At 28.8% G+C, this 10,333-nt stretch overlaps 1 protein-coding gene across 1 annotated transcript; it reads left to right on the top strand.

The window, feature by feature from the left end:
* The first annotated feature begins 575 nt into the window (after positions 1–575).
* Positions 576–2,395, top strand: LOC102587462 (homeobox-leucine zipper protein ATHB-6-like). The gene is made up of 3 exons (XM_015303371.1): positions 576–943; positions 1,322–1,689; positions 1,850–2,395. The coding sequence occupies exons 1-3, from the start codon at positions 889–891 to the stop codon at positions 2,303–2,305; spliced, it is 879 nt and encodes a 292-aa protein (XP_015158857.1). The 5' UTR covers positions 576–888; the 3' UTR covers positions 2,306–2,395.
* The last annotated feature ends 7,938 nt before the right edge of the window (positions 2,396–10,333 follow it).

Below are 10,333 nucleotides of genomic sequence, written 5' to 3'. Positions count from 1 at the left end.
CACGATATAGAATGTGATAGTAACAATCTATCATAATACTAACATTAATAACTGCTTTCACAGCTCAAGTCATAACCTGTAGGTTATACTCTACCGTTACTCCAAAGCTCCCTTCAGCTTAACAAAATTCTAAAATCAATTGAAATTTTCTAAAAAAATTCACCAATTAAGGTTCTCATGCAAATGGAAATATTAAAATAGCAAATTTATGTATGTTGCAAAACAACTTGTAGAATGTCTTGTTCTAAAATTAGATCTGAAAAAACCAGCATGCAGTTGGCCTTTCTGGAGCCAACTGGACAATTGGATTCAAATTTCACAGTTGAAAGACATAAAAATCAAAAGAAAGAATATATAAAAAAATAATTGTGGAAAAAAAATAGTAGTAGTAGTAGTAATTGTCAAATTATAAAAGGTCATTTCACATCATTAAAAGAAGATATATAGCTGGGCAGCATATATAAAATTACTGTTGGTCCATGCCTTTGAAAAGGAAAAAAAAAAAAACCATATAAACTCTTTTATTTTTCTCTCATACAGAGTCTTCTCTTTTCTCTTTCTTAGCTTCTTCTTCTTCTCTTCTTCTTCCTATTTATTTTAATAAATTGATTGATTGGTTAATGATGAAAAGCAAGTCCCTTTAGTTTGTATTTTTTTTCTCTATTGCTATTGAGTTTACCTCTTTTTCTTTCTTTTATTCATATCCACATCTTTTAATTTTCTTGTTTTAGCTTATTATTGCTATTCTAAAACATCACTATACAAAGATCTGGTGTTTTTGTACAATTCCTTTCAACAATTTCAATTTTCACATTACAAATTTTCAAGTCCTGTCAATTCTGTTTTTGTCAAACCAAAGAATTAAGGAGAAAAACTAATCTTATCATCATGAAGAGGTTCAGTTTCTCAGATTCTTCTGGCAAATTGCTTTATCCAACTGAAGGTAATTATTACACTATCAATATATATAAGTTAAATCCTTCTCTAGTTTAGGGCCGAGGCATTCAAAGCCCGCCTTAAACCTACAAATTTCATAAAATTCAGTAACTCTAGTTCAAACTTTGTATTTGTGTTAAAAGATTTATTCACAATACTACATATGAATATAGTCGGCGAATGTACACAAAAACTTATCTTTACCTTTGAGGCTAGGAAAGCTGTTTTCGATGGACCCTCGAATCTTACAAGAAAATATGATAGCAAATAACAGGATATAAAGTAAATGAAGCAACAAATAGTAATACACGATTAAGTCCAATGAACTTCTAATAGGACTGACTGATCATTATTTTCTTTCATTTTTGTGTGTATTACATTGCAGAGAAAAATACAGAGAATTTGGGATATAGCAATGAATTTCAGGCAATGTTGGATGGATTGGAAGATGAAGATGGGATAGAAGAAAGTGGATGTGGAACAGGGAAGAAAAGGAGGTTAAGAGTGGATCAAGTTCAAGCACTGGAGAAAATTTTCGAAGTTGATAACAAACTTGATCCAGATAGAAAAGTAAAAATTGCACAAGAAATAGGCCTGCAACCAAGACAAATTGCAATTTGGTTCCAAAATCGCCGCGCCCGTTGGAAGACTAAGCAATTAGAAAGAGATTATAACATTCTCAAGTCCAATTATGAAGCTCTTCAACATAATTACACCAAAGTTGAACATGAAAAAGAAGGCTTGATTACTGAGGTAATTATAAATCTTCCACATTTCCTTATCTAATACTCCCTCCGTCTATTTTTACTTGTCCAGTAGTGTGAGTTCAGTCATTTATGTTTGTGCACAATGATGTTTTATGTACCGGATTTTTTAGCTGACACTATGATTGTGGTTATTATCGAAATTGCAGTTAAAAGGACTGAAAGAGAAGCTAGGAGAGGAAACATTATTATCCCCTGTATTTCAAAGGCCACAAGAAATTCTGAATAAGTTGAAGAATTCATCAGATTTTGTGGATTCAAAAGATGGATCATCAGATAGTGATTCAAGTGGAGTGATGAATGAAGAAAATTACAACATTTCAACACTCAAATATCAACAATTAATGCCTAAAGTGTCATCTTACAATAATGCCTTGGATCATTTGTCATTATCTTCATCAACATACACACAGTTAATGGATCCAAGGGCAAGTAATTCTACATCATCAATGAGAGCTTTTAATAATAGTAATAATCAGCAGCAGCAACAAGGTGTTGGGAGAATTGAGGAGCAAAATGGTTTTACAACAGAGGATTCTTGTAACATTTACTCTGTTGATCAAGCACCAAATCTTTATTGGTACTTTAGTGACCATAGAAATTAGCTTTTATATAAGTTAGTAATTGTCATCAATTTTAAATAACATGTAGCCTAAGTATTTGAAGCATCAAGAAGCTATTTGTGTGTTTTTTTACAACCTTAGTCATAGGCATTACAATATAAGTTTATAGATGTTATTTACTTAAAGAGATTAAAAAAGTAAAAATAAAGAAGAAAGGATTGATCACAAGACTTTCACCTATTACCTATCTAAAGAATTGTTAGCCGGAACAAAGACGAATTCAGAATTTAAATTTCATGAGGTTAATTTTTAAATAAATGAAATGGATTCAAATCTACTATTTCACAAGCATTAGGTTAATAGGAACCTGGCGAAAATTTTAGTTTGTTCAATAATTAAAGTTCTCGCAACTAATTGGTCACTCAACTAAGAACATTGAGTGACTTTCTGAAAGAAGAACCATAAGCGTTATAAGTGTTATGAAAAGGGGGATAGAATAAGATTAAATTAACAGTGTTATGTGAATAAATATACACATCAATATGTATGGTTGGGGGCCAATATGTCTATAAAATAGAAAAGTTTGTTTTGCATGATCATGTCATGTAGTCACTTTTGGTTGCATAGGCTACGTAGTCATTTGGGCACCCATGTGTGAGATGGTGACTTTTACTTGGAATTATAAGCACTGGTGCTTCTGCTTTAGTCACTGTCTTCCAGAAAATGACTTCACTATACGCCAAGTTTTCATTTATACATCCATCTATTGTACAACAAAAATTGACTACATATGATGTAATCACATTTTGATAGAACCATTTAGAACGACACACGTCAGCACCACAAAAAACAGGATTTTTAAATAATTAAAATTATTAATTACATGTAATAGGATTAAATAATAAACTCAACGTTTTGTAATTATCTTAAATTCGAAATCAAAATATTAAATTTATTTATTAAAGAATTACTTAAAATTAACGTGATATAATCATTTTATAATTTTCAAAATTTATATAAGATAATAACTAAAAACTTTAACTATCTAAATCTGAAAAACCAAAAATAAAAATTGCAGAACATGAGTGTGATTATTAATTTTAATTTTTTTTTTAAAAAAAAAAAACACTCAAGTGGTGTATAATAATTAGTACGTACTATATATTTCTTTATTCCATGAATGAAATAGAAGCTCAACTGATAATAATATACTAGTATAATCTCTCACTCAGCCTCAAAGAAAACCAATAAAGAAAAGAAGTGCTTAACAATTTGATATCTAGTGATTTTGTGTAATTTTTAAGGGGTCTATTGCTAAAAAAAAATTACTAAGTACTATTTTCTCATTGAATTTCCTGTCAGAAAAAAGTTCAATGGCTATTTTCATTGAATCGGTGAGAAAGAAATTTCATATTTGAAACATTAGGAAGTTTTCCATTATTTTCAGTAAAAATCTATTTTGCTTCATGCATTTTCCTAGTAAGTTGATTCAGTGGGAAAATTATATTCTATAACACAAATTTTTCATTAATTTGCGATGGGAAAAACCTTTATTTTCTAGTATTAATTTTGTCCGATAACCGATTAGAAGCTAAATTATTTATGAGTCAAAATCTGCATAAGTAATATCATTTTGGTAACTTGATATCTGCAAGTAAAATTCTTTAAAATATGATATTTGTAATTTTATAAATAAGATAATTAACTATTACAACAAATAAAGATGAACCGATACATAAAAGTTTAGGACACTCATAATTTATGAAGAACTTAAACTCAGTTTTAATTTATTAGTATATTTAAAATGGGGTTGGTGCATGGCTGTTGGGTGCCTATCAAACCCCATGTGGTGGGTAAGAAGTAGACCATGACACATACAATCAAGTTGATGAAAAGCTATAAACCTTAGCTTATACATTAGCTTCTTGCCTTTGAAAAGGTAGATGTTTTTTTCTCCCCACACAAATTAATAAATGGAGTTAGGAACACTATAAACTGAACAATATTAATACTCAAAAAGTCTCTTGGATTTTCAGAGGTCACATGTCACATAATAAAAGGGTCATGATTTCAAAGTGAAAAATGATAAAAATTGAAATTGTGTTTGATTGGGAATAAAAATTGGAATTGTATTTAATTTTTAGGAATTCATTTTCCAAAATTTTAATGCAAACTTTGATCTCTTTCCCTTTTCTCTTTTAATTTTTATTCCTTAATATTGAAAATGTTCTTCTGTTTAATTGCTGTTAAATTACAGATGAGTAAGAAAAGTAATGAATTAATATCTCAAGTGGTCACTCAACTATGAATTCTTTTCTCAGAAAGTCACACAACTTTGGTTTTTAACTCAAAAGTCACTCAACTATGAATTATTTTCTCAGAAAAGTCACTCAACTACAGATTTTTTTCTCAAAAAGTCATTTAACTTTGAATTTTAACTCAAAAGTCACTCAATTATGAGTGTTTTACTTACAAAGTTAATCAACCATAAATATTTTACTTACAAAGTCACTCAATCTATTCAATTATTTTTTTTAATTAAAATTTACTTTAATGAAATTTTTATTCCTAAGCAAAAAAAAAAAATTTAAAAAAGTATACCAATTTGTAACTGCCAATTATACTATGCTTAAAAATATCCAATATCACCGTCAATATACTATACTTAATTATTTTTTAAAAACTGGAACAATGTTCTTATAAATACGTGTTAAACATAGTGTAGAAAATAATCATAAAACTCATGGAAAGGTTCTTAAAATAATTAATGCTAACTATTATATTTGGGGGAAAAGGTAAAATAAAAGGATCACTATTATATTTTTAGTGGATCGAATCAAGTAGGTGGGTCATCTTTTACAATTTTAGTTAGAAATAAAAATTTCATGTAAGTAAATTTTAAATTAAAAAAATTAATTAAATAGGTTGAGTGACTTGCTGAGAAAAGAAATCATAGTTGAGTGATTTTTGAGTTAAAAATCAAAGTTGAGTGACTTTTTGAGAAAAAAATCAATAGTTGAGTGACTTTTGAGTTAACAACCAAAGTTGAGTGATTTTCTGATAAAAGAATCAATAGTTGAGTGACCATCTGAGATATTACCTCGAAAAGTAATGGGAAAAGACAGAGAATATAATGAGCAATGAAATATAATCAACTCTTTTAATCATCTTGAATTTGAGTAATTTTTTTGTTTCAAATTGTTTCGTAGGAGATTTTGTGGTTATGATTCTAATTGTTTTGAAAGGTGGCACTCCATCTCAATTATAAATGTATCTTTTAGGTACGTAGATCATAAAATAGGTTGTTGAAGGTCCGTTAACTAATAAAAGTGTGTTTTTTTATAATAGTTTAATCTTTTAGATGATATGATCACACACTTTAACATGATATCAAAGCAGATAATATTTAAATTTTTAGATGAGATGCTCACATAATTTAACCGAGTGCAATATTTAAAACCAAATTCAAAACGAAGGACGAATTTTGTTCTGTTTTCTACTGTTAAAGGGTAAATCCGAGTCAATCCTCTAAGAATAATAAAGACATATTCAAATAGAAAAACAAAGATTTATTCTAGTGTGGTAATTATTTTTTGATCATTTCCTTTAATTTAAAAGTAAATTGGTCCATGAAAGGAAAAGTAAGGAACCAAAAGAGCAATTTGTAAAAGGAGTAGGAAGTGATTTTTTTCTTCTGTTTAAAGTTGGGTTGCCAAAAATCAAAGGGCCCAAAGGCCAAGAAGGAGAGTCACTTTCATGGCATCCAATTTCAGTGGGAAAAAGACACCCTAAAGCGGCGGTCGGTGGTCACTCAAAAATAGGCCCACTACTCATCACGACTTTACCTTCACTTAAACTGTTCACTTACCCTTCTCTTTCACTTCACATTAATTTGGACGGAATCCAAATACCATTCGCCACTGGCCACACCGCACACGCGAGTTGTTACCTGATTATTTGATGAATTTTCAAATATATTGTGTACGTATCCACGTTATACTTCAATTTCGTCTATCAACTCTGAAATCTTAATAACTTAGTTAATTGACTATTGAACTTCCCTTATTTTCCCTTCCCCCAACCCCAATTTTTTTTTAAAAAAAGAAGTAACTGAATCGCATAGAGGTAAATTTAATTCTATTTTATATTAAAATAATAATAATTCATTTTATATATGCAGTGTAATTTTATTGAGATGGGTTCAGATAAATTACCTTGCTTCACCAAGTGAAATTAATTTCTGATTTGTCATTGACATTAACAAGGTAAATTAACATTCTTTTAACTCATTTGCGACATTTAATTGAATACAAGTCACTCTTCAATACTCACGTTATCCCTAATTACTTGACCACTTTTTCATTTTTAGTTGTCCCTAATTACTTGTCCATTTTGACAAATCAAGAAAAGACAATTTTTTAATCTATTATACCCTCAATTAATTACTTTTAAAAGGTAGAACTTTTTCAAAAACTTAAGTTTTTAATTCATTCACTTCATAATTAATAGGGGTAAAATGATAAACTCACTATATCAATAATTGTTTTCTTAATAGGTATGTCAATTCAAAAGTGGACAACTAATTAGGGACAATCGAGTAATAATTACAAGTATCAGCACTTTTTAGGGGCTGGATTGTCAAGAGTTCATTATTAGTCATTACCGTAACCTAATTATTTGGTTAAATCGAGTTTTAAAATTTTCTATAACAATTGCACGTACTTAAGTCTTAAAGTAGTTGAAATTTGGACTTAATTAGCAACACTTTGTCTATTCTATTATCTATCACATATAAATTCTCGCCTAACGTTACGTAAAGTCATATATTCATGCAATGTTCATGTAAATTTTTTTTAAAAAACTTTTTTTTTTGAATTTTTTTGAAGAGAGAGACTCTAATAAACAATTATACTTGCAAAAAGCCTAATTCACGTGATATGAATATCCTGGCTTAACAAATTGAGCTTATAGTAAACAATTATTAGTCGGAGCAAGAATTACTAGGAAAATGAAGGAAACGATTCTGCACATCATTTTATTTTGTGATTTAAAAATGAGAAATATAATACTTCTTTTAGTTCATTTGTTTTGTTTTGCATACTCAATAAAAATATTAACTACAGAATAAATAAACTAATTTAACTTTATTTATTACTTCTCTCAATTTAATACTCAACCAACTGATGTACCGTAGAAAAGGCTTTCAACGAATGCATATAATATAAAGCCTAAACTTTTTTTAAAAATAAATTGTTTTATTCAAGCTTTGTTAACTAATTACTATAAGAAGTCGTTTTGTGTGAGGTATAAAGTATAATAATATTAGAATAAAATATAGGATTATTTTATCTTATGTTTGGTTAGAGAAATTAGGTCATTCTTGGATTATTTATTCCACCATTTTTACCTTAGTGATATGATAAGTTATTCCATGCATATACATAGTGGAATAACTTATCATGAAATAAATAATCTCGGGATAACTTATTCATAACCAAATGACCCTACGAGAAAAAAAAAGCTTTTCGAACTTGGCAAATTATAATTTTCCTTCTGGCTCCATCAATGGTAATATACAGTGTAGAAGAAATTAAAGAGCAAAATATCATAATACAATATAACCTTTATTATTCCATTTTTCAAAAAGCACTCTACAGTTCTCTCTTTTATTTTTCTCCCTGGTCTGATTCCCAATAGAACTACTGTATAAATTATAATTTAATTTGAAAAGACATACTTTGCCAGAATTTCTCTCTTTTTGACTAATGCTCTTGACAGTGTTTCACTTTTTTGCGTATTGCCATAACATATTAATGTAACAGACTTTCAAATTTGTTTTCGACTAACAAGTAAGAGTATTTTAACTTTTAATGTGCAATACTTCAACTCATCTCCAACTTACAAAATAACCATCTAGACACCTCTTAAATTCATGTGCTACATCAGTGTCAAGTGTTTACGAGACTCAGTAAGAATGTGTTGGAGAGTTCAGTTACTGTTGATATCATATTAAGTTAAAACGTTTATATATGCACTCTCAAAATTGAAATGTTTATTTGAGTGTATGCTATGTATTATGTCTTTTGTATTTCTGACAATTTATTCCTGAGAACGGTAAGCAATCAACACACGTTGTTTCCAATTTTGTCTTACTTTTTTTTTTTTGCGCAACGTACATAATAATAAATAATACAAACCGAAATTTATAATGCTTGAGCAGTGATGTGACACTATCCATTAGTTTGAAATAGTTTATCATGCGGTCATTAGTATTACAATCCTTTGAAAGTTTATTAAACATAGTTTCTATAATGTCTACTCAAGAAGCATCGATGTCAAACATCGAATAAACTATCAAAATATTGAATTTATCAAAACACATGCAGGTTAATAATTCTGTTTTGCTCTCTAAAGTTGTGCTTCACGATTGAATTGTCCAGACTCATTAACAATCTGCATTTAGAGATAATTGGGTTATTGATATATAATTAAATGCCCTATTACTTAATTCAGTGGAGCTAGATATTATTTTGTTTGAGGAATCTATATATTATTTTATATTAATAATTTTTGCATATCTTGCTTTCAAACCCATCAACCCTTTAGATCATTGTAGTTTGAAATTATTAATGAATGATCACTCATATTCTTTTGTTTTATCGTGCATTGGTCATATAGGAACCTTCTTATTTATTGTTAATTGAAATTGATATACTAAAAGTATCATTAATTATTTATAAGATATATATTTTGTTCATTTCTTAATTTGTTATGTTAGGGTCAAACTGACATTCAATTGATTTGGGTGTGAAACATGTGTTTCATGAAGGCAAAAAAACACAAATATAATAAAATCTTTACTTTTAATTATATGAAGTAGATCGAGATCGATGTTGACGTTTTCTTCTAAATTCACATGTACCAGAGTCAATAATAAAATCTCTGCAATGTGAACTGAGTTATTCAAAAGAAAATACTTTAGCTTTTCTTGTTTGTTTTTTTCCCAAAAGTTTTTCAGTGAATTGCATTCCAATTCATTTGTTTACGTCTGGATTTGAGGTGCATTTTGTTGGTGACATGCATTCATGACCAGACATAATTTAAAAATAGGATTCGAATCATGCTGATTTTGAGCTGATAGATTAAGGGGTCGTTTGATAGGTGCTTTAGAGGTGAGTTATATAGGTATTAAATCCTGCATAAGTTACGTATAACATTAATATGATGTTTTATTTATAATTTGAAAACCCGCATAACCAATTAATGTATGTTTAAGTTATGAGAGAATCTATGTATAATTTAATACATGATAGATCTTTGTATAATTAATACTTACATAAAATAATACTCCCTCCATTCTATATTAATTGAATTTTTGAGGCATTTTTCATTTTTCAAATTAACTTAATTGTTCAGTTTTCAAGACTACTTTTAGAGTGTTCTTCCAATTTTACCCTTCATTTGGATTTTCAATGTGATGACTTCAATAAATTTGACAATAATTAATAAGGGTAAAAATGGAAAATTATGTTCAATTTATGTCTTAATCTACTTTTCTTAAAGGGTGTGAAACACCTCAAAAATTCAATTAATATGGAATGGAGGGAGTATATAGATTCCCTCATAACTAATTCCTACATTATAAATATGAGTCCGGAGCCTAAAGGGCAAAAAAAATGGTCAAAAATTCCAAAAAGGCACATCACTTTTTATTCTAACCAAAAGGGTAAAATTGCTACGTCAGCAGCGATTTTCCTCTGACAAAATGACAAAATCGCTGCCCTAGTAGCGATTTCGTCTAAAAAAAAATTTTTTTTTTTTATTAAAAATCGCTGCTGTGGCAGCGATTTTGTTTTTTTAATTATTATTAAAAATCGCTGCATTGTAAAAAATTTTTTTTTTTTTTTTGCAGTGGCAGCGATTTTAAGTCAGAATTTTTTTTTTCCTTACACATCGCTGCAGGGGCAGCGTTTTTCATGCCGAGTGCTATTATTTTCATGCCTATTATTACTTATTAATAATATAAAAATGATAAACAAGACGACAGTATACTCAATAAAATTGTTGAAG

This window comes from Solanum tuberosum, unplaced genomic scaffold (genome assembly GCF_000226075.1).
Source record: "Solanum tuberosum cultivar DM 1-3 516 R44 unplaced genomic scaffold, SolTub_3.0 scf00404, whole genome shotgun sequence".
Taxonomy (NCBI): Eukaryota; Viridiplantae; Streptophyta; class Magnoliopsida; order Solanales; family Solanaceae; genus Solanum; species Solanum tuberosum.
This window is presented reverse-complemented; position numbering and strand designations above follow the sequence as displayed.